Source organism: Oncorhynchus nerka, linkage group LG2 (assembly GCF_034236695.1).
Source record: "Oncorhynchus nerka isolate Pitt River linkage group LG2, Oner_Uvic_2.0, whole genome shotgun sequence".
Taxonomy (NCBI): Eukaryota; Metazoa; Chordata; class Actinopteri; order Salmoniformes; family Salmonidae; genus Oncorhynchus; species Oncorhynchus nerka.
The window spans coordinates 70,046,777-70,071,555 of record NC_088397.1 but is presented as its reverse complement, the minus strand read 5'-3'; the positions used below and the strand labels follow the sequence as shown (position 1 = coordinate 70,071,555).

At 45.4% G+C, this 24,779-nt stretch overlaps 1 protein-coding gene across 3 annotated transcripts; it reads left to right on the top strand.

Annotated features, from left to right (window-relative positions):
* Positions 1-532: 532 nt before the first annotated feature.
* LOC115141014 (transmembrane protein 198-like) lies at positions 533-24,424 on the top strand. 3 transcript variants are annotated; one of them, XM_029679582.2, is made up of 5 exons: positions 533-648; positions 19,622-19,792; positions 21,503-22,078; positions 22,466-22,614; positions 22,914-24,424. In XM_029679582.2, the coding sequence occupies exons 1-5, from the start codon at positions 585-587 to the stop codon at positions 23,061-23,063; spliced, it is 1,110 nt and encodes a 369-aa protein (XP_029535442.1). In that variant the 5' UTR covers positions 533-584; the 3' UTR covers positions 23,064-24,424. The 3 variants fall into 3 exon arrangements, with proteins under 3 accessions (XP_029535442.1, XP_029535452.1, XP_029535456.1); XM_029679592.2 differs by having other exon boundaries at positions 533-1,067; XM_029679596.2 differs by having other exon boundaries at positions 533-1,067; positions 19,528-19,792.
* The last annotated feature ends 355 nt before the right edge of the window (positions 24,425-24,779 follow it).

Here is a 24,779-nt window from a genome sequence, read left to right as displayed (position 1 = left end):
TCATACGGAATGGGTGCTGGACATCCAAAATTAATATATACCATACGAAATGTAACATTTCATACACACACACAGTGCAGTAGACCTAACTATGTAATTACACTTAATATATTATTATTATTATAGAAGACCAACTCAGTCCCATCCAAGCCTCGCTCCCCTACCTTACCCTTCCTGTTCCAAATTTGAATTCAACCAGCAGCAATAACAGATGGTCTGTTGGCTATGATGTCAAGCGTTTTCAGCTGTTGGCTGAAAGTTGGAGAGACAGGGAGGGAGAGAGCGGGCGGGGGAGAGGGAGGGAGGGAGACAGGGAGGGAGAGAGCGGGCGGGGGAGAGGGAGGGAGCGGGCTGGGGAGGGAGGGAGGGAGAGAGCGGCGGGGGAGAGGGAGGGAGGAGGGGAGGAGAGAGAGGGGGAGGGAGGGAGGGGAGGAGAGAGAGGGGGAGGGAGGGAGGGGGGGGAGAGAGAGTGAGGGAGGGGAGGAGAGAGAGAGGGAGGGAGAGAGAGAGAGAGGGAGGGAGGGAGGAGGAGAGAAAACGGTTGGACTCTCACGGAGAAAAATAATAGGCCAACTCTTTTTTTTATGAGTTTAGAACTCGAGAGAAAATCCCTTGGGTATCAACAACAGTCTACGCCAGAAAGAGGAGGTGTGTAAAAGAAAAGGGTTGGAGGAAAAACAATTTGGCTCGCTGTAACTAGCTTCTGTCAGACGTGACTAACTAGCCAACTGACAAACTGATGTTTAATACAATGCCGTGGAACTTATAAATACATGTTATCAACCGAAATAACTCACTTAAGTTCCTCCGTTGAGACTGCAAAGAACGATTTATAATTTTAGACACCGTTTTTGAAGATGACGAGAACGCGGGGCTGATTCATTTTGAATAACCTATTCTTGTCCTTAAAACATTGAAGGGAAAACTTTAGTTTTTCTCACTGTGACTATAGCCTATGTGCATTGGAACCGGTGTTTCCACTGCTGCTTCGATTTTCTGTTGTTTTCCGTTGTGTTCATGCCTGACAGTTTTCACGGAAAACAGATCCACGTAGCCGAACGAAGTCGGTAAGTGTTCTTCTGTACAGTGTGTAAATAAATTATGAACCTTTTACAGGATGTAAACTACAGTCATATCATTGGCAATGATGGATTATATTCGCAGCGCAGACAATACTATTTATGATCTTTAGGCTCCTTCAAACAAGAGAAAGATACAATGAAACTGAATCACCCCGTGAAATTGAACAATCAATGTAACGTTAATTCGTGTAGAAGAGCTGCTGTTTGAAAAAGTCTGCGGGTGGGATGCTCATAAACGTGGTGTTAGTGACTAGTACACCGTTTTGAAGTTAAACACGATTTTGATAATGAATTCCATAGAGTAAGTATAGGCTCAACTTTTTTAGTTTTATTCATTCAGTAATTTATCATATCATTTTGATGTCACTCTCCAGTCAATGAATGTGTGGGCTTTGTTTCAAGATCATTTCAGTAGAACCTATTGGGTTATTATACAGAACATAACAATGTACACACCTTGGGCAATTAGCCATTTTATGGAGAAAAGCCTGAAATGGATTGATTGTTATCTTTTAACGATTGTTATCATAGTCAGACATGTACACTCCTTGATCCTATTTTTTATTTTTTTATTTTTTTATTTCACCTTTATTTAACCAGGTAGGCTAGTTGAGAACAAGTTCTCATTTGCAACTGCGACCTGGCCAAGATAAAGCATAGCAGTGTGAACAGACAACACAGAGTTACACATGGAGTAAACAATTAACAAGTCAATAACACAGTAGAAAAAAAAATGGGCAGTCTATATACAATGTGTGCAAAAGGCATGAGGAGGTAGGCGAATAATACAATTTTGCAGATTAACACTGGGGTGATAAATGATCAGATGGTCATGTACAGGTAGAGATATTGGTGTGCAAAAGAGCAGAAAAGTAAATAAATAAATAAAAAAAAAACAGTATAAAAACAGTATGGGAATGAGGTAGGTGAAAATGGGTGGGCTATTTACCAATAGACTATGTACAGCTGCAGCGATCGGTTAGCTGCTCGGATAGCTGATGTTTGAAGTTGGTGAGGGAGATAAAAGTCTCCAACTTCAGCGATTTTTGCAGTTCGTTCCAGTCACAGGCAGCAGAGTACTGGAACGAAAGGTGGCCAAATGAGGTGTTGGCTTTAGGGATGATCAGTGAGATACACCTGCTGGAGCGTATGCTACGGATGGGTGTTGCCATCGTGACCAGTGAACTGAGATAAGGCGGAGCTTTACCTAGCATGGACTTGTAGATGACCTGGAGCCAGTGGGTCTGGCGACGAATATGTAGCGAGGGCCAGCCGACTAGAGCATACAAGTCGCAGTGGTGGGTGGTATAAGGTGCTTTGGTGACAAAACGGATGGCACTATGATAGACTGCATCCAGTTTGCTGAGTAGAGTGTTGGAAGCCATTTTGTCGATGACATCGCCGAAATCGAGGATCGGTAGGATAGTCAGTTTTACTAGGGTAAGCTTGGCGGCGTGAGTGAAGGAGGCTTTGTTGCAGAATAGAAAGCCGACTCTTGATTTGATTTTCGATTGGAGATGTTTGATGTGAGTCTGGAAGGAGAGTTTGCAGTCTAGCCAGACACCTAGGTACTTATAGATGTCCACATATTCAAGGTCGGAACCATCCAGGGTGGTGATGCTAGTCGGGCATGCGGGTGCAGGCAGCGATCTGTTGAAAAGCATGCATTTGGTTTTACTCGCGTTTAAGAGCAGTTGGAGGCCACGGAAGGAGTGCTGTATGGCATTGAAGCTCGTTTGGAGGTTAGATAGCACAGTGTCCAATGACGGGCCGAAAGTATATAGAATGGTGTCGTCTGCGTAGAGGTGGATCAGGGAATCGCCCGCAGCAAGAGCAACATCATTGATATATACAGAGAAAAGAGTCGGCCCGAGAATTGAACCCTGTGGCACCCCCATAGAGACTGCCAGAGGACCGGACAGCATGCCCTCCGATTTGACACACTGAACTCTGTCTGCAAAGTAATTGGTGAACCAGGCAAGGCAGTCATCCGAGAAACCGAGGCTATTGAGTCTGCCGATAAGAATATGGTGATTGACAGAGTCGAAAGCCTTGGCGAGGTCGATGAAGACGGCTGCACAGTACTGTCTTTTATCGATGGCGGTTATGATATCGTTTAGTACCTTGAGCGTGGCTGAGGTGCACCCGTGACCGGCTCGGAAACCAGATTGCACAGCGGAGAAGGTACGGTGGGATTCGAGATGGTCAGTGACCTGTTTGTTGACTTGGCTTTCGAAGACCTTAGATAGGCAGGGCAGGATGGATATAGGTCTATAGCAGTTTGGGTCCAGGGTGTCTCCGCCTTTGAAGAGGGGGATGACTGCGGCAGCTTTCAATCCTTGGGGATCTCAGACGATATGAAAGAGAGGTTGAACAGGCTGGTAATAGGGTTGCGACAATGGCGGCAGATAGTTTCAGAAATAGAGGGTCCAGATTGTCAAGCCCAGCTGATTTGTACGGGTCTAGGTTTTGCAGCTCTTTCAGAACGTCTGCTATCTGGATTTGGGTAAAGGAGAACCTGGAGAGGCTTGGGCGAGGAGCTATGGGGGGCGGAGCTGTTGGCCGAGGTTGGAGTAGCCAGGCGGAAGGCATGACCAGCCGTTGAGAAGTGCTTATTGAAGCTTTCGATAATCGTGGATTTATCGGTGGAGACCGTGTTACCTAGCCTCAGTGCAGTGGGCAGCTGGGAGGAGGTGCTCTTGTTCTCCATGGACTTCACAGTGTCCCAGAACTTTTTGGAGTTGGAGCTACAGGATGCAAACTTCTGCCTGAAGAAGCTGGCCTTAGCTTTCCTGACTGACTGCGTGTATTGGTTCCTGACTTCCCTGAACAGTTGCATATCACGGGGGCTATTCGATGCTATTGCAGTCCGCCACAGGATGTTTTTGTGCTGGTCGAGGGCAGTCAGGTCTGGAGTGAACCAAGGGCTGTATCTGTTCTTGGTTCTGCATCTTTTGAACGGAGCATGCTTGTCTAAAATGGTGAGGAAGTTACTTTTAAAGAATGACCAGGCATCCTCAACTGACGGGATGAGGTCAATGTCCTTCCAGGATACCCGGGCCAGGTCGATTAGAAAGGCCTGCTCACAGAAGTGTTTTAGGGAGCGTTTGACAGTGATGAGGGGTGGTCGTTTGACTGCGGCTCCGTGGCGGATACAGGCAATGAGGCAGTGATCGCTGAGATCCTGGTTGAAGACAGCGGAGGTGTATTTGGAGGGCCAGTTGGTCAGGATGACGTCTATGAGGGTGCCCTTGTTTACAGAGTTAGGGTTGTACCTGGTGGGTTCCTTGATGATTTGAGTGAGATTGAGGGCATCTAGCTTACATTGTAGGACTGCCGGGGTGTTAAGCATATCCCAGTTTAGGTCACCTAACAGAACAAACTCTGAAGCTAGATGGGGGGCGATCAATTCACAAATGGTGTCCAGGGCACAGCTGGGAGCTGAGGGTGGTCGGTAGCAGGCGGCAACAGTGAGAGACTTATTTCTGGAGAGGGTAATTTTCAAAATTAGTAGTTCGAACTGTTTGGGTATGGACCTGGAAAGTATGACATTACTTTGCAGACTATCTCTGCAGTAGACTGCAACTCCGCCCCCTTTGGTAGTTCTATCTTGACGGAAGATGTTATAATTGGGTATGGAAATCTCTGAATTTTTGGTGGCCTTCCTGAGCCAGGATTCAGACACGGCAAGGACATCAGGGTTAGCAGAGTGTGCTAAAGCAGTGAGTAAAACAAACTTAGGGAGGAGGCTTCTGATGTTGACATGCATAAAACCAAGGCTTTTTCGATCACAGAAGTCAACAAATGAGGGTACCTGGGGACATGCAGGGCCTGGGTTTACCTCCACATCACCCGCGGAACAGAGAAGGAGTAGTATGAGGGTGCGGCTAAAGGCTATCAAAACTGGTCGCCTAGAGCGTTGGGGGCAGAGGATAAGAGGAGCAGGTTTCTGGGCATGGTAGAATATATTCAGGGCATAATGCGCAGACAGGGGTATGGTGGGGTGCGGGTACAGCGGAGGTAAGCCCAGGCACTGGGTGATGATGAGACCGGTTGTATCTCTGGACATGCTGGTTGTAATGGGTGAGGTCACTGCATGTGTGGGAGGTGGGACAAAGGAGGTAACAGGGGTATGCAGAGTGGGTCTAGGGGGTCCATTGTGAACTAAAACAATTATAACTAACCTGAACAACAGTATACAAGGCATATTGACATCTGAGAGAGACATACAGCGAGGCATACAGTAATCACAGGTGTTGAATTTGGAAAGCTAGCTAAAAACAGTAGGCGAGGCTGATCCGCTAGCACAACAAACAGCAGGTAAAATGGCGTTGACTAGGCAACGGGGCCGACAGGTAAGACAAACAAGCAGAAAGGAGTACCGTGATTAATGGACAGTCCAGCGTGCGTCAGCTATGTAGCCAAGAGATCAGTGTCCAGGGGGCAGCGGTGGATGGGCAGGGGGGCTGGGCTGGCGAGTGTTATCCAGGTTTTTTTTTTTTTTTTAAACTAACAATGACTAACTAGCTTGTAGCTAGTTAGCTGGTTAGCGTCTGGAGGTTCTTGAGTGTGTCATAAAAATAAAAATAAGAGTAAAAGTAACAGCGATTCCGTATCACATTGGGTGAGGCAGGTTTCCGGAAGGTATAAACAAATTAAAAATCAAAAAGAGATAGAAAGTAAATGGGGTCAGAGAGTGATTGGGACGCGGTGGTTCAGACGGTTAGCAGGCCTGTGCTAACAAGCTAACAGTTCGTAGGCCCGAGCTAGACAAGGTAGCAGTTAGCGGACCGGAGCTTGACAAGCTAGCCGTTAGCAGGCCGAATTAGCAAGCAGGGAGATAGCGAGGGCTAGAGAGTTAACCTTTGGGGGGACGTCGCGATGGGGTGAGTCTGTTTATTCCTCTTCATGCGGTGAGCTGGAGATACAGCGATTCAGAAAGCTCGCGGGCCTTGGCCAGCAGATGGATCTTTGGCGATGTCGCAGCGGAAAAGCCTGTTGAAACCCCCTCGGACGATTATGTCGGCGGACCAGTCGTGATGGATCGGCGGGGCTCCGTGTCGGCAGTAGAGGGTCAGTAGAGGGTCCAGGCCAATTGGCAAATTAGGTATTTTTGGACCTCTTCAGCAAGTCGGGAGATGGGCTTAGCTCGAGGCTGGGACAGAGACGTTAGCCAGGAGTAGCCACTCGGATTGCAGCTAGCTATTTACGATGATCCGGTATAAAGGTTCAGAGCTTGCGGTAGGAATCCGGAGATGTGGTAGAGAAAAAGCAGTCTGATATGCTTTGGGTAGATGTCACGCTGGTGTCCTAGTTAGCGTTGAAGACCGCTAGCAGTGGCTAGCTAGTAGCTAGTTAGCGGCTAGCTTCTGATGAGGGTTCAGATTCTAAAGTATAGAAAAAGCAGATCCGTACCACATTGGGGGATGCGGGTTGCAGGAGAGTATATTCAGCCTGTAGTTGGAAAGTGAGATTAAAATATGTACGAAATATATACAAAAAAAAAAACGAGGAAAAAAACTATATTTACACTATACAGGACGGGACAAGACAAAACACACGTCCGACTGCTACGCCATCTTGGCGTCAGATAAGCATTGTTATGTGTTTTGTCCTTGACAGTTATACAATTACATACAAACAACACCAATTGTATACATGTTTAGTTATTTTCACATATTCCTTTTTTTTCTATTTGTTTTCGTCCATATTTCCTCCACCATAGTCTCAGACAGGACATGAAAGAACCTTGGCCTTGTGGCCCAGTGTGTTTACTGGTGGGGGTGTGCCTTGTTTTCTTTTTTTTTGGGGGGGGGGGGAGTAATGATAGCTTGTGTCCCTCTGTGGCAAAGGAGTCATCTCTAGTTACACCCCCTCAATGCTCTTCCCCCTCCTACACCCTCCTAGCAAGCCCCCCCAAAGCCAGTCGGCTAGCTAGGGCCAGATGGCTTTGCCTAAACCACTCTGGGAAAATGCAGTGATGGACCCCTTCCCTGCTCCGGAGAGAGAGAGAGGCATATGAGGGGGAAAGAGCAGGCGGTCAATGCTGGGGTGTGTTACTTAACACCTAGTCCTTGAGGTTCTGTAGTGTACTGTGTTATTCTGTTTTTCAATTAGTACTGAAGCACTCATCGTCCCTCCAATCAGGAGCCTTGGTCTTGACCTTAGGAGGCAGCCTCGGTGGCACGTATAATCCTCAGTCTCCAGGTGTATTGTAACTGCCTAGTTCTGTCTGGTTAGAAAACGAATCATTCTGAACTACTTTCCTTTCATTGTCTACTTTCACTCACCACCTGTAGATCTGACAGTTAAATTGGAACTCCATCACAGGGTGTTCACCAATAGCCATTTTCACACTGGCATTTTCAACTCAGGGTGACTCAAAGACAAACTGGTTGATGAGATTTTCAACCCGAATGGTGTTAACTGTCAACCCTGCTAAGGACCAGGGTTGAAATGGGGTCAGGGTGGAAAGGAGAGGTGAGACACCCTAGTCTGACCTTAATGTAGCTCTGACCCATGATGACAGAGTGTATATTATCCATAATAGTCATGGGCGTCAGGTCTTATTGTGGAAACACTTCTACTGGTGGTGTCATAGTGAGTTGAATAGTCTTCTACTCTATTGTCTTTACTGACTGTACACTCCACACCCCCATTAGAGGGGCCTTTCTAATTGACCTGGCCTGGGTATCCTGGAAGGATATTTACCTCATCTCATCAGTAGAGGATGCCTGGTCGTTCTTTAAAAGTAATCTCCTCACCATCTTAAATAAGCATGCCCCTTTCAAAAGATGTAGAACTAAGAACAGATACAGCCCTTTGTTCACTCCAGATCTGACTGCCCTCGACCAGCACAAAACATCCTGTGGCGGACCGCACTAGCATCGAATAGTCCCCGCGAAATGCAACTTTTCAGGGAAGTCAGGAACCAATACACACTGTCAGTTAGGAAAGCAAAGGCTCGCTTTTTCAAACAGAAATTTGCATCCTGTAGCTCTAACTCCAAAAAGTTTTGGGACACTGTAAAGTCCATGGAGAATAAAAGTACCTCCTCCCAGCTGCCCACAGCTCTGAGGCAAGGTAACACTTGTCACCGCCGATAAATCCACAATAATCGGCTGGCCATGCTTTCCTCCTGGCTACCCCAACCCCGGCCAACAGCTCCGCGACCCTCGCAGCTACTCGCCCAAGCCTCCCAGCTTCTCCTTCACCCAAACTAGATAGAAGATGTTCTGAAAGAGCTGCAAAACCTGGACCCGTACAAATCAGCTGGGCTAGACAATCTGGACCCTCTCTTTCTAAAATTATTCGCCGCCATTGTTGCAACCCCTATTACCAGTCTGTTCAACCTCTCTTTCGTATCGTCCGAGATCTCTAAAGATTGGAATGCTGCCGCGGTCATCCCCTTCTTCAAAGGGGGTGACACTCTAGACCCAAACTGTTACAGACCTATATTCATCCTGCCCTGCCTTTCTAAAGGCTTCGAAAGCAAAGTTAACAAATCAATCACTGACCATTTCGAATCCCACCATACCTTCTCCACTGTACACTCCGGGTTTCCGAGCTGGTCACGGGTGCACCTCAGCCACGCTCAAGGTACTAAACGATATCATAACCGCCATTGATAAAAGACAGTACTGTGCAGCTGTCTTCATCGACCTGGCCAAGGCTTTCGACTCTGTCAATCACCGTATTCTTATGGGCGGACTCAACAGCCTTGGTTTGTCAAATGACTGCCTCGCCTGATTCACCAACTACTGGACGGTTCTGACTTAGAATATGTGGACAACTACAAATACTTAGGTGTCTGGTTAGACTAAACTCTCCTTCCAGACTCATATTAAACATCTCCAATCCAAAATTAAATCTAGAATCGGCTTCCTATTTCGCAACAAAGCATCCTTCACTCACGCTACCAAACACACCCTCGTAAAACTGACCATCCTACCGATCCTCAACTTCGGCGATGTCATTTACAAAATAGCCTCCAACACTACTCAGCAAACTGGATGCAGTCTATCACAGTGCTATCCGTTTTGTCATCAAAGCCCCATACACTACCCACCACTGCAACCTGTATGCTCTCGTCAGCTGGCCCTCGCTACATATTTGTCGCCAGACCCACTGGCTCCAGATCATCTATAAGTCTTTGCTAAGTTAAGCTCCGCCTTATCTCAGCTCACTGTTCACCATAACAACACCCACTCATAGCACACGCTCCAGCAAGTATATCTCACTCGTCATCCCCAAAGCCAACACCTCATTTGGCCACCTTTCCTTCCAGTTCTCTGCTGCCAATGACTGGAACAAATTGCAAAAATCGCTGAAGTTGGAGACTTCTCTCCCTCACTAACTTTAAGCGTCAGCTATCTGAGCAGCTTACCGATCGCTGCAGCTGTACACAGTCCATCTGTAAATAGCCCATCCAATCTACCTACCTCATCCCCATATTGTTTTGATTTACTTTTTTATTATTATTATTATTATTATTATTATTATTTGCACACCAGTATTTCTACTTGCACATCATCATCTGCACATCTATCACTCCAGTGTTAATTTGCTAAATTGTAATTACTTCGCTACTATGGCCTATTTATTGTCTTCCCTCCTTAATCCATTTGTACACACCTTATATAGATTTTGTTTATTGTGTTATTGACTGTACCTTTGTTTATTCCATGTGTAACTTTGTGTTGTTTGTGTTGCACTGCTTTGCTTTATCTTGGCCAGGTCGCAGTTGTAAATGAGAACTTGTTCTCAACTGGCCTACCTGGTTAAATAAAGGTGAAATAAAAAAGAGACCCTCAGCTGTGGTAGCAGAGGTCAACCCTGCCAAGGCTCGTATGGTCCAGCCAAAAACATGACCTGTCAGAGTTGAAAGGCCTCAACTTTAGCTTAGCGTCTCTTCATCTGTAGGAGGAGCGAGGGGGCAACGATGGGTCGTGTGTAAATAAGACTGCTGTTGCAAAGCTTGGGCAGCTGTATATACCATCAATGAGAAGGGTGGAGAGTGCAGCCCCTGAGGCATGCTCCCTGTCCTGTTGATCTGTAATGCAGTTTGAAATCTGGGCCCTTTTTTGCCGAGCTGAAAGTTGAGATAATTTAGAACGGGAAGTTTGTTGAAGTTTAACTTTACATGATCTGACAAGCCTTTCTCATGTGTTCTCTGCATTAGGCTTTTTCAGGAGAAGTCCTGTGATTGATAGATGTTCTAACTTTTTGTTTATTATCCTTTCCAGGGACCTCTCTTCATAGACCTGTTCTGGGTCTGGATATCCCAGTTTTTTTTACCCCTATAATGTTATTGCTGTATCTATGTCTGCAATGTTAAATTCCTTCCAGTAAAACTGAATGCACAGAGCAGACTTCCTTGTCTATACAGCAAAGGGAAGTCTATCACGATAACAATATTTGTCATGGAGTGTTTATTACCAGATGCATTTAATTGATTATATAATACCAAGTTACATTCTGAACTGTGTCTCAATAATCCCAACATGGTCTACTCAATCCGTCTCACTGTCTAGTTTCTTTGTGTCACAGACCTTCAAGTAGCTAGTTCATAGGACATGAGCTCAGAAGAACAAGGCTAGCTTTGTTTAAAAGCACAGGCCTACATACAGTGCCTTCAGAAAGTAATCATACCCCTTGACTTATTCCACATTTTGTTGTGTTACAGCCTGAATTCAAAATGGATTGAATGAGTTACTATCCTGATTTCCATCATATCCCATGGTTGTCAGGCATTGCTCTACAAGCTAAGGACTGATTTAGGCATACTACTGTGCTGTGTTGGTCCTGCACTGGCAGAGTGTATCTATACACTGAACACACTAGGATCTCCCACAAATGAGCCCCCTCAGTTAAAAGAGCCTGGAAATAGTCTATGTTGAACCTTGTTGACAAGAGGAGATGCTTGTTGTGGGTTAGGCCGGGAGATGGAGAGAGTCTTCTCATGTATCATTAGTCTAGTAAGGGCAGTCAAAGTATTTGGGTGTGGAATAGTTCTGCTGTCTCATTGACCGAACTGAGCATCCAAAAGGAATAGTAGGGGGTTTTGGGGTCTTGGAGATCCACAAACATCCATTCATAGAGAGACTAAAAAGTATTGGGTGATGTAGTTTTCCCCTGGTTTAGGGGCTGCCAGAGAACCCTAGAAGTGTACACGAAGGAGGTATTTTAGGATGGGAGAGACCATAAGGAGGTACAATTATACCCTGGCACCAGACAGATGTTGGGTGGAATGGAAGAACTGCTCTGCGCTGCTGTAAATGACAGAGCTGACCATGAAGTGGCAGAAACGCTTCAAGCTCTGTCAAGTTGGTTGTTGATCACTGTTAGACGGCCATTTTCAAGTCTTGCCATAGATTTTCAAGTCAAAACGGTAACTTGGCCACTCAGGAATATTCACTGTCTTCTTGGTAAGCAACTCCAGTGTATATTTGGCCTTGTGTTTTAGGTTATTGTCCTGCTGAAAGGTGAATTCATCTCCCAGTGTCTGATGGAAAGAAGACTGAACCAGTTTTTCCTCTAGGATTTTGTCTGTGCTTAGATCTATTGTTTCTTTTTATCAAAAAACTCCCTAGTCCCAAGATGATGCAGCCACCATGCTTGAAAATATGAAGAGTGGAACTGTGTTGGATTTTCCCCAAATATAATGCTTTATATACAGGAAATAAAGTACATTTTCTTTCCCACAGTTTTTGTAGTTTTACTTTAGTGCGTTGTTATAGATAGGGTGCATGTTTTGGAATATTTTTATTCTGTACAGGCTTCCTTTTCACTCTGTAATTTAGGTTAGTATTGTGGAGTAACTACAATGTTGTTAATCCATCCTCAATTTTCTCCAACCATGGCCATTAAACTCTAACTGTTTTATAATCACCATTGGGCTCATGGTGAAATCCCTCAGTGGTTTCCTAACCCCCCCTGCAACTGAGTTAGGAAGGACGCCTGTATCTTTGTATTGTATTGATACACCATCCAAAGCGTAATTAATTACTTCACCATGCTCAAAGGGATATTCAGTGTCTGCTTTTTTTAAAACCTATATACCAATAGGTGCCCTTCTTAGCGAGGCATTGGAAAACCTCCCTGGTGTGCTTGAAATTCACTACTCGACTGAGAGACCTTGCAGATAATTGTATGTGTGGGGTACAGAGATGGGGTAATCATTCAAAGTCAAGACATTTCAGCGTTTAATTTTGTATTCATTTGTAAAAATTTCGAACAAAATACTATTCTGTCATCGTGGGGTATTTATTGTGTGTAGATCAGTGGCACAAATTTTGAATTTAATCTATTTGAAATTCAGGCTGTAACACAACAAAATGTGGAAGAAAACAAGGGGTGTGAATACTTTCTGAAGGCACTGTACGTGAGGCTAGGCATCCACTCCTTTGTTTTTGTGTTCATAGTGACTCCATCACACTCCACTCCCTGTATAGCCTAGTCTGGCTTTGCAATGACACTGTATGTCCAATTTGTTTCTTATAGTCTGCTAGTTCTAAACCGTGTGACATGTAGACATAATTATTGCATTCAATGTTTGCTCTCATAAAGACCCCCATCACTCTTTTACTCTGTGTAATGATAAGTACACTACATTCAGTGGTGAAAAGAATGTACTTTTTACTCCATGCATTTTCCCTGAAACCCAAAAGTACTAGTTACATTTCAAATGCTTAGCATGACAAGAAAATGGTCCAATTCACACACTTATCAAGAGAACATCCCCGGTCATCTCTACTGCCTCTGATCTGGCAGATTCACTAAACACAAACGCTTCATTTGTAAACTATGTCTGAGTGTTGGAGTGTGTCCATGGCTATACGTAATTAAAGAATGAACACATTGTGCCATCTGGTTTGCTTAATATAAGGAATTTGAAATGATTTATACTTTTAATACTTGAGTATATTTAAAACCAAATACTTTAATTTTTACTCAAGTAGTATTTTACTATGTGACTCACTTTTACTTAAGTCATTTTCTTTTAAGGTACCTTTTACTTTTACTCAAGTAATATAATTGGCTACTTTTTCCACCACAGACTACATTTACTCCCAAATGCAGCAGGTTTTTCAGTATTTCCCTTTCTGCTCAAAACATTTATTTTGTTGTAGGCTATTTAACAACTTAATTCAATTATTAAGAAGGTCGGTGGCATTTCTGGCTCTCTGAACTACATTGACATTGTCAGTCTCTAGAAAAAGGCATCCCCATTTGTACAAACACAGACTTGTCAATGTGCATGGTGGGGATGATTATAATGTGTGGATTGGAGTTGTTATATTTTCATGAGTGTGTGTGCGTGACGTTTGTGGGTCTGTTGTGTGAGTGTGCATGGAAATAGGGGTGTGTGTCTACATGTGTATCATACATGTGACTGCTTCTCGAAAAGGCCTCTCATTGTTTCTCTGTTCTTCTACTTACTGGTTTTTCTCCTTTTTTTTGTAAGGAACTCTTTACAATCAGAGTTGAAAGGCCTCCATTGTTTGGGCCTTTCACAAAGGCAGGCATGGAGTGGAAGGGCTTGAGGGAGAATAGGATCTCTTTCTGAGACTGATAAAACTATTACAATATTTAAAAGGATATGCAGTATGTTAAACCATGTGTTAAACAGTTGGTTTTCTGGATACTCATTCAGTCATAATATAAAAGATGTGTGCTTGACATCAGAGACAGTTGTTTGCGTGTCTGTAAGTGAAGAAATGTAGGCCTATAGACTACATTGGAGTTGAAAGGAGAAACGTGACCATAACTTTTCCTCCATGGTGATTGGGAGGTAGATGGTTTGGGGTGTTTGATTACCATTAACATGTATTATCTTTTATGATGACATTAGAGGTTTGTTATTTTGGCACGTCTGCACATGTTAGAAAGGTCAATGTTTTTGGTCTTAGAGTTCATGTCAGTGTTAGGCTTTGTTGTAAACTTACTGCCCCTAAAATCACTTTCTATATATTCTCACTCTGTAATTACTGCTCTCTGAAGGGGTTACAGACTGCATTCTCTCTCGTTCTCTCCATCCCTCCCTCCCTCTCTCTCTTTGTGGAGCACTGTAGGGTTCAGAGCCTGGTCCAGAACTAGGACCGAGAGCTCTCTGCTCTCGGTCCAAGCCTGGCTAAAGAAAGACTGGAGGCATGGAGGGAGGGGAGTAGGAGACGGTGCGGCAGTGCCAAATTCATTGCAGGTCCCCCCCTCCGCCTCATTCACTCTTGAGGAACAAAGTGTTGTTTGAGAGGCACTGATCGGATATTTAGAGGAGAAATTATAGAGACAGGCTGAAAGAAAGAATGGTGGTGAGCTGTGACTTTATCACCAACTTAATAAAAATGTCGATGTGAGGATGTGGAAGGAGTGTAGATGAGGTTTAAGGGCTCCCGAGTGGCACAGCGGTCTAAGGCACTGCATCTCTGTGCTAGAGGTGTCACTACAGACACCCTGGTTCAATTCCAGGCTGTATCACAACCGGCCGTGATTGGGAGTCCAATAGGGTGGCGCACAATTTGCCCAGCGTCGTCCGAGTTTGGCCGGTGTAGGCCGTCATTGTAAATAAGAATGTGTTCTTAACTGACTTGCCTAGTTAAATAAAAATGCTAAAATTATTTAAGGATGTCTTTATGACGTTTCATCTTCAGAATCATAATTTCCTTCGTTAGTCAGCATGGATGAGTAAAGGTTATCATAGATCCGTGATTTTACCATAGTGGTCTAATCATGATAATAAATCTGTTGAAATGCACTTAATGACTTGTAACCATGGTATTTATGTTCCTCCTCAATAGAACATAGTGTCAATTCTTTGCCTTTTAAGAGATAAAAGGGAGGGTGTCTGTGGCTGTCTCTCAGTAGACCACTTTCAAACACTGTCACATATCATGTGGAGTGCATCTCATTTGCTCCCTGTCTTTGAGATGAGCTGAGATGACAAACGAGGCTTGTCCCTTCGTTTCCCAGTCAAATGAGCTCCCAAATGCAGCAGGTTTTTCAGTATTTCCCTCTCTGCTCCAAACATCCATTTACACAACACTCTTCAGGACTACCTTTAATCTGATTAGCATTCCTCAATAACTAACAACAAGGTGTATTCAGTAACGACGTGGTGTATTCAGTAACGACGTGGTGTATTCAGTAACGACGTGGTGTATTCAGTAACGACGTGGTGTATTCAGTAACGACGTGGTGTATTCAGTAACGACGTGGTGTATTCAGTAACGACGTGGTGTATTCAGTAACGACGTGGTGTATTCAGTAACGACGTGGTGTATTAAGTGCAGCAATTTGACTTCATAAGAAACAAAATGGAAGATGTCTCATTGCACCATATATCAACATGTATTTGATGTCTATTTGATTTAATTACAAATATTTAAGGACCAGGTTTGGTTGGTAATGGATTGGACAGGTCAGTGAGAGGGGTTATTCAAGTTCAGGAGGATTGGCAAATCTATCCAGAAAGGGTGTTTCATCTATTTGACCACATAAAAAATTGCCTTTATCTGTACACAAGTTGTGTTCAAGTTGCCAGCCAGAGAGCATTCTCTCTCAGCTGTGAATGTTGATATCATAGTGTCTCACATATTAGAGCATGAGTGAGTGCATCTGAATCCATGATGAAAGGCCCATATAAACACAATCCAGTTCTGAGATCATTTTGAACATGTGGACTGAGAGTGGAGTGTTTTATTTGACTTGTTTAGAGATCATAACCCACAGTTGTAGCATAACCCATTGTCATCATCATGTTCTAATAGCCAAGGCATTCAAACCTATATCACCAAGTTTTTTTGAGTCTGTTATGTTGGATTAAACCAGAAAATAAGAGTGTTGGTGTTGACGCTCCAGCCTCCAAATCCAACTCTAACTTTCCTGCTCTGCTTCCTGCCCTGAGGGAAAAGTCACCTCCAGCACCACCACTGATCTCCACTTCCTCCTCTTGGCCACAGCTTCCTGCCCTGAGGGAAAAGTCACCTCCAGCACCGCCACTGATCTCCACTTCCTCCTCTTGGCCACAGCTTCCTGCCCTGAGGGAAAAGTCACCTCCAGCACCGCCACTGATCTCCACTTCCTCCTCTAGGCCACAGCTTCCTGCCAATGAGAGAGAGTGATTCTCTTATGGTTAATAGGCAACTACAGTTGGCACAAAGTGGACACCATGGAGTAGGTTGGTCCTATCATGTCCATACTATTCTCCAGTCTCCACCATGCCCAATGGGCAGGACACATTGGGCAGGGTGTTTGGCATTTGGAATCATGGAGAATTAGGTTTATAGCTGTAGCTATAAGGGTGGGGGTGGAGCTGTAGATCAACAGGCATCATGCCCAGTCAGTGGGAGACCATGGCAAATGGTAGAGTCTCGCATACCCCCCTGTGCCAAGCTGTGCCACCATACAGCTGGGCTGTAACGTTTAGTTCTCAGCTGCCCTCTGCCTTAAAGCCAGAGCACCCTTGGAATCCCTGACCTCTCTCACACCCCTACAACTCCATCAGTGGTTAATGAAACCCACCCAAACTAGCTATGTGGGGAACCTGGGCATGGCTCTGCCTGTCTCTCAGCTGTTGAGGCTTGAGCCCCCCACCCCGCCCCACCCCACCCTTCCCTCCATCCATCCATGGTGTTTGTCAAGCAAGTGTGTTAGGCAACATTCTAAAGCAATTTGTTCCAAGGTCATTTCATACCAACATACTCAGTCATCTATAAGTGTGACTATATTTACATATACAGCACTAGCAGCAACCTTATTTTACCTGTTGTCATGACAACACACACAGAAATGTCATATTGGAATGTCATTCAAGATGTACTTCATCAAAATGTATCGAAAGAGAGTATTTCTCAACTTCTACTTCTGTGCCTTGAGCTCCGAGACAAAACATGGAGCCACGTCACTTCCTCCTTATCTGGTGAGAATGGGTGACAATATCAGCCTTCTGGACAGCTACCAGCTAGACCCCCATCTTCTAGACCCCTTTATCCCACTGGGCACAGACGTGAATTCAACGTCTATTCGACGTTGGTTCAACTTAATTGAATTGAAATTAAGTGGAAACAACATTGATTCAACCAGTGTGTGCCCAGTGGGATCCTTCATCCAGCCACACGCTCAATGCCATGGCACACACACATACACACTCAGACACAGCCTCCTTTCCCTGGGTCCCTCCATCTCTATGTGATATGCCCTATCTCCCAGCATGATTTGCTGTGTGTGCCAGTAGAGGTCAATGCTAGGGCCTTATAGCCTTTGTGCCGCCCCATAATGGCACCATTCTCCCTGAGCGGCACGGACTCCAGGCCTCACACACACACACACTGGCCACCATTGTGACTCTCACAGGGACAATGTGGGGACAGACACATGGACGTGGGAGAGAGTTGGTGTGTGTGTGTGCGGTCGGATGAACAAGTTGTGCAACTTGATGGATTACCCGCAACACCCTTGCAGTCACTTTTGAATGTCTTCAGAGGTGAGCCGTTATCTTAGCTTTCCCTTGCTCTTCAAACTTTCTCCTATTCCTGTTTTTGGTCCAGCTGAATGGTGAAGTTTGAGTAGAATTTTGATTGTAAACAGATATATTTGGTAGTTTGCAAAAGCTCTGTCTTGCACAATCAGAGGATGTTTTTTTGGCATGAACTTCAATAAAAGTTCCTGTTAGTGTGTTAACTTTGACTTGGGCAGGTTGGTAATGCCACAAATCCATCCATGTCATCATAACTGAATATGATGAAAGAGAAGTCCATACTATAACCTCAAGGTGAAATGCTCTCATGCTTTCAATAAGGGTGTTACTGCACCGCACATTATTAGCCTAAATACTGTATGACTTCTGTATATCAGATTTCAGTCTCATTCTAAAGCATTCATTGTCCTGGCTTCATCCTCTCAGACCTACTTGGAAAGTCGTGCCACAGACACAGCAGATCAGTGGGACTGTGGAGCGCTCAGATGGCTAGATCATTTGTCTTGAGTTGTCCTTGGCCTTTTGAAAACAAGTGAGACAGTCCCCTCTGTTCTATCTGGCTGAGACAGAGAGGCAGACACGTGAAGGACTGAGTGAATGAAGCGAGAACTCTTCCTCTAGCTCTGGAAAAAGAGAGGGAAGCAGAGAGCTACCATCCAACGGGCCCTCATTCTTTCCATGTCAAGTCATGGCCAGGTCATAATGTATCTCAGACGGAGAGGGGGGGAGAGGAGTTTAAAAGCAAAAGTTTGGGAGAATGGAGGGAGAGGGGGACTGAGAAGTGAAAGAGCAGATCAGGAGAGCAGGCACACAGCTCTGTTACTGTTTTTCTCCTGAGCCTGGAAACGTGAGTTTGCTGTAATCGGATCAGAACTGGGGTGAGATCATAAAGAAGGCTGGCCAGCAGCCCCAGAGAGAGCAGCCCACCCTGAGCAATGAGCCCTACACATCCTCTCCAACAGGCAAACTGGGAGGGGAGTTGGGGCTGCCTGATTAACTGTTCACTAGCACCACTCGATGTCCGTAGTAGCCCTACTTTTAGTGTAGTCATTTACTTTCACCCAGATATTTTTACTACATAGCCTATTTTAAATGCCTGACATAGACACCTCAAGTTCAATTTAGGAGAGTTGTAAAAAAAAACATAAAAAAAAAAAACGTGGACCCCAGAAAACTTGAGTGGGTGTTTGCTGCTGATATGAAATCAGTGTTGAATATGCACACTGAAAATGATGTTGTTTGAGTGGACTTGAGTGGACACTGGACATCTGCTGCTATGTTGATTAGAATGGTCATAATTACAAAAATACAGTAGAGTAGACAGACACTGCAATAATTCAATATTATATAAGACGTTCCAGTACTTGGTACTGGTGTCTATAGGCCTTTTTGGTACAGTTTTTTTCCCATTAATGTACTACAGATGTCTCTGTAGTATGTGGTTGTCCATGTTTATGTACTCCCATGATACTGTAGTCATGGCAACGGGGTGTATGTGTGGTATACAGGACTGTGGGTTATCATGGGGGGCTAGGCTAGCAGCATATGGAGTGTCTGGCAGGCCTATATGCAGAGTCACCAGGGAGAAGTCACAGATGGGTGGCAGATTTCACACTTCTCCTGAAGCCTCGGGGAACACTGGCGGTGGTGAGGGGTCAGAGGTCTGAATCAGGGGTGGAGGGGGGGGGGGTTCTAGAGTGTCCTACATACACCATGTTAAACTTGTGACATTTAGCATCAATGGAGTCTCGCAACTCACCACTTTGTGTTCTCTATTTTGTGGGTAAGACAGTGTTTGTTAACCTAGCCCTGGATTTGAACGTTCTCATTCCTCTTTGCCAGTACTGTGCCCTAAAGTCTTAACAGAGACAAATAAATACTGTAAACCACTTTATTGCATTGTGAGTTAACGCATCGTGATGGCCTGTGATGATCTATGACCTACTCAGATATGTATATTTCATGTTACAGGCACTCAAGCTGTTCTGATGAACTTCCGATAACAGCACCACTCCTTATCCTTCAGTCCCAACCTTCAACCATCACCACTTCCTTGTCTCCCCAGTGGTCTGGTCGGTCGGAGGGAGCCCCAGGATGACAGACCCTGACGGGGCTGAAGGGGAGGGCCTGGCCGAGGTGAACGCCTGCAGCCTGGAGATCGAGAGGAAGTATGAGGTCATCCCTGCCGTCATCTGCTCCATGTGCTGCCTGTTCGGCATCATCTACTGCTTCATTGGTAAGGTCACCACGGGGTCAAGACCACAAGTCGTAACCCAACCACGTCAGGTCAACGAGTAAACAAAATCTTCAATAACAAGGGTTGCGTCCCAAATGGAACCCCAATCCTTATATAGTGCACTACTTTTGACCAAGGCCCATGGTGCACAACTTTTGAACAGAGCCATATGTGGGGAATAGGGTGCCATTTGGGACGCAAACAATGTAATAGAGCAGGGGATAAGGAATGTGTATTCAGACGTATCATATGTCTGCTAATGTGTTATACAGCAGGGTTCTCCCCAGGATATTTTAACAAGGTGCTGCTGCTGATTTTTTAACACCTGTAACTGACGTTTCCTGCAATCTACAGCAGAACAATAATCATCATATTAGGCTGTGGTGCACACTTTATATTTTCATATTTTTCTCACCAAATCCAACTTAATAACCACAATTGCTTCTTTCTCCTCCACACCGCCTCTCTTTTTAGTTTTAACTGTAGGGTAATTTATACGGCATTACATTGCTTACAGTCGATATTGTGTAATATTTATAGAGTTGCTGATGCCCTAGCCTCTGCAATTTAACTTTCTCTTTAAGCTCTAATTTATCACCTGCATATTTTTTTACTGTTAGATTCCTCAGGCTATTGAATCTCCCCTCATTGAAGTGAAGTACAACTTTAAATAAGTATTGTTTTCTTTTCACCCCCCTCTCTCTCTACCCCTCTCCTCTCTCCTTCACCATTCGCTCTCTCTACCCCTCTCCTCTCCTTCACCATTCGCTCTCTCTACCCCTCTCCACTCTCCCTCACCATTCCCTCTCTACCCCTCTGTCACCATTCCCTCTCTCTCCTACTCTCCTGTCTCCCTCTCTACCCCTCTCCTCTCTCCGTCACCATTCCCTCTCTACTCCTCTCCTCTCTCCCTCTCTACTCTCCCTCACCATTCCCTCGCTACCCCTCTCCTCTCTCCGTCACCATTCCCTCTCTCTACTCCTCTCTCCCTCTCTACCCCTCCTCTACTCCTCTCCTCCCTCTCTACCCCTCTCCTCTCTCCATCTCTACCCCTGTCCTCTCTCCGTCACCATTCCCTCTCTCTACTCCTCTCCTCTCTCCATCTCTACCCCTCTCCTCTCTCCGTCACCATTCCCTCTCTCTACTCCTCTCCTCTCTCCCTCTCTACCCCTTCTCTCTCCGTCACCATTCCCTCTCTCTACTCCTCTCCTCCCTCTCTACCCCTCTCCTCTCTCCATCTCTACTCCTCTCCTCTCTCCATCTCTACTCCTCTCCTCTCTCCCTCTCTACCCCTCTCCTCTCTCCATCACCATTCCCTCTCTCTACTCCTCTCCTCTCTCCCTCTACCCTTCTCCTCTCTCCCTCACCATTCCCTCTCTCTACTCCTCTCTCCCTCTCTACCCCTCTCCTCTCTCCATCACCATTCCCTCTCTCTACTCCTCTCCTCTCTCCTTCTCTACCCCTCTCCTCTCTCCGTCACCATTCCCTCTCTCTACTCCTCTCCTCTCTCCCTCTCTACCCCTCTCCTCTCTCCCTACCATTCCCTCTCTCTACTCCTCTCCCTCTCTACCCCTCTCCTCTCTCCCTCACCATTCCCTCTCTCTACTCCTCTCCTCTCTCCCTCTCTACCCCTCTCCTCTCTCCCTCACCATTCCCTCTCTCTACTCCTCTCTCCATCACATTTCCCTCTTCACCTCTCTTCTCTCCCAGGATATCGCTGCTTCAAGGCGGTCATGTTCCTGTCGGGCCTGATGTTCGGCTCTGTCATAATCTTCCTGTTGTGCCACAAGGAGCGGGTGCTGGACACCCAGCTGAGTGTGGAGGCCTCGGCGGGTATCGGCCTGGGCATCGGCCTGCTGTGTGGCCTGGTCACCATGCTGGTGCGCTCCGTGGGTCTCTTCATGACGGGTCTGTTACTGGGCCTGCTACTTGCCCTCGCCACCCTGCTGGTCACCCACCAGTTCTACACACCCACCACCGTCTGGGTGCCCCTAGGGGTGCTGCTGGGCACTGGCATGCTGTTTGCTGTGCTTACCCTACAGTGGCAGAAGCTCTTCACCGTGTTGTCTACGTCTGTGTTCGGGGCGGCCATCATGATGGTGTGCGTTGACTACTTTGTGGAGATGCTGGCGCTGGCCAGACACGCGTATCAGTGCTTGAGGCTGTCACCGGCGCCGTCGCTCTGCTGGTACAGCTGGGTGATCATGGGTATCTGGCCGGCACTCAGCTTCATGGGGGTGCTGGTGCAGTGGAAGCTGACAGCCGTGGGGTTCTCACACACTGAGGGTAAGCATCATAGAATTCCATATAGACGTAATGTATAGGATCTCTGTGGTAAGCATGGGAGGTAGAGGAAGCTTTGTAGAGTATGATGCATCTGTATATCTCAATATGGACTATGGGTTATATTATGTTCTCTTCACTGCTACAATGGTTTTATGGTATTGGAGAACATTGTTCTGGTATTGAAACAAGACAGATTGTCTCCAAGTCAGCTGTTTATATTACATTTCAGGTGATTTAAGAATGTCAAATTGTCCCCTAAATTTCTCATGTGCTCTGTAGAATTACTAAGAAATGACTCACTGAGTAAACACACCTCTTTCCTCTGGCTCTCCTCTCGCTCATATCTCTCTCATCTCTCTCATCTCTCTCTCATCTCTCTCGTCTCAGTCATCATCAGCAGGAGGCAGAAGCGGGCCCAGTTGATGCAGATCAGACAGAAAGATGTCAAGAAGCGCCAGCAGAACAGTGGGCAGGAGGGCACATACCGTCGCAAGCCCACCCCCGTCAAACGCTATGCCGGAGACCTGCTGGCACCGGTCAGTCTCTCTCTCTCTCTCACACAACAGAGGAGGATGGGCTCATTGTAATGGCTGGAATGGAATAAATGCAACAGAGTCAAAAATTTTGTTTTTATGTGTTTGATACAGTTCCATGAATTCCATTCCAGACATTATAATGAGCCCGTCCTCCTATAGCTCCTCCCACCAGCCTCCACTGACACACACACACACTCTATTCTATTTGAATTCCAACATGTAAAACAGATTCCAAGGTTGATTCTGATTATATTCCCTCTCTCCTCTTCTTCCCCTCTCTCCTTTATTCCTTCTCTCAGAGCTACCTGCAGAGTCTTAGGGACAGACAGATGGGCACAGGCAACTCCCTCAGCAGCCTGGGCACTACCAACCACACAATAATCGACTTTGACTATGAGACAAGCTCCACCGTACCCCTCACCATCACCACACCTGTCAACAGGGTCTGACGCACCGAGGGACAGACGGGGGATGACTCACTTGTTTCTTGTCCCCCCCCTCCACAGTCCTCCTCCCTATGTAGTGTACTGTTGACCCTACAGACAATGTGAGAGTCTATTGAACAATGGACGTTCCTTACATTGACTTGGAAAAGGGCCTTGAATGCTGTCCAAGTGAAGATCAAAGCACACCTCCAGTGTACTGTACTGTACCTCGTTTGGGTTGGCAGACTGGAAGGTGATGGAATGGGTCCTAAATCTGTGAGCTGCTCCCTGAGAGTGGTTGGTGTTTGGCCCCCCGTTTGATGTGTGCTGTAATCACTCTTTCAATAGACTGGGCCTGTGTGGCCTCTCCCTGTGTTGTCTGCTCTGAGCGGTGGCATGTCCATGTGAAAAGTCTGGGGTTAGGACAGAGCAGAGTACACAGTCAGAAGAAGGAGCAGAAATAATCTCATTTGACTTCTGAGGTCGTATACTTTCTCTGGTGCCATTATGTGATTGTTTGATTACATGTGGGAGAAATCACTTGACTGAAATCAACAGACTTGTTTTTGCTGTTCAGAAAGCAATACTGGGAATGGAAATGGCCATGAATTACACGAGAGCTACCTCCGAGTGATTTCAACTTTTATAATTGGAGTTAACTGTGACTTTAATGACTTGAAATGAACCAGTGTAAACTGGGGTCAACCGCCTCAGAACAGGACACCAGCTGATGTTGACAAGGCACTGTGACGGGACAAAGAAGAGGACATTTGGAGATCCATTTCTCTGACCAGTGTTTTCTGTCTGTGTGAGTGTGTGTGCGTTGGTAATGTTAAGGTGTGTGTATTGCTGTTTACTTGTCCCTTTTTCAAAGTAACTGCCTGTATAGTTGAGTGCAGAAGGTTCAGGTCCAGAGAGATACACGGCAACCATTTTGTGCCTAAATACAATAGAGATTACATGGGCAACTGTTTCAAGTGACATTTATGTTTGTTTTCATTGGAACTGCAGTGCCTTTTTTAGTGGTAGCAATACTATACAATATTGTTTCAAACCATACTTGGTTATGCCAGTAATTTTTGAGCAGTAGCTTGTTTTCATTACAATTTCAAGGCAGTTTTACCTGTGTAGTACCTGTATTCAGTAATGTATATGAACAATAACATTGAAGGAATGTGCTATGGAAAAGAATTGAGCATACATTTGCTGTACTGTAGGTTACTAAGGAATTATCAGTGTTTTTAAAATTGTAATTTACTTTTGTTTTAGAATTTTAGAGGGACAGTAGGCCTACTTTCACTCAGTACTCTCAACTATTCTGAATCTGTACATAATTGTCAATAGGAAATTGAAAGATAAACCATTAAATTAGTTTAAAAACAAAAGCTGTCTGAGTTATTTGTCTGAGGCTAAATGGCTCTATATTCCCTCACTGGTCACCTAGCAACATCAGCTGCCAAATTCTGCCTTGGAATCAGAAACACAGAGGGTCTTGAAGGCAACAAATGGGGGTGATTTCCTGCTCCCTGATTGGTTTAAGCAGTGGTGTTGCTGTGGCAGCTCCGAACTTTAGCAGCCCACAAGTATCATGCATGAAAGCACATGGCTCTTCTGACCTCAAGTATTTCGCTAAACTTGGTGTCTCTGTTGTTCATAAGCCATTGCAATGAGATCAGAGTAGGTTTACATAATAAAGGAAACCAGGCCAGTTTTTTGGTTGACTGTCATGACTAATTTGCA

Excerpts from the sequence above, each read along its gene's own strand:
- LOC115141014 (XM_029679582.2), top strand. The coding sequence starts at position 585 with ATGAGTTTAGAACTCGAGAGAAAATCCCTTGGGTATCAACAACAGTCT. Across the intron at positions 649-19,621 it reads GTCTACGCCAGAAAGAGGAG|TGGTCTGGTCGGTCGGAGGG; the intron begins GTGTGTAAAAGA and ends TTGTCTCCCCAG. Across the intron at positions 22,079-22,465 it reads GGGGTTCTCACACACTGAGG|TCATCATCAGCAGGAGGCAG; the intron begins GTAAGCATCATA and ends CTCTCGTCTCAG.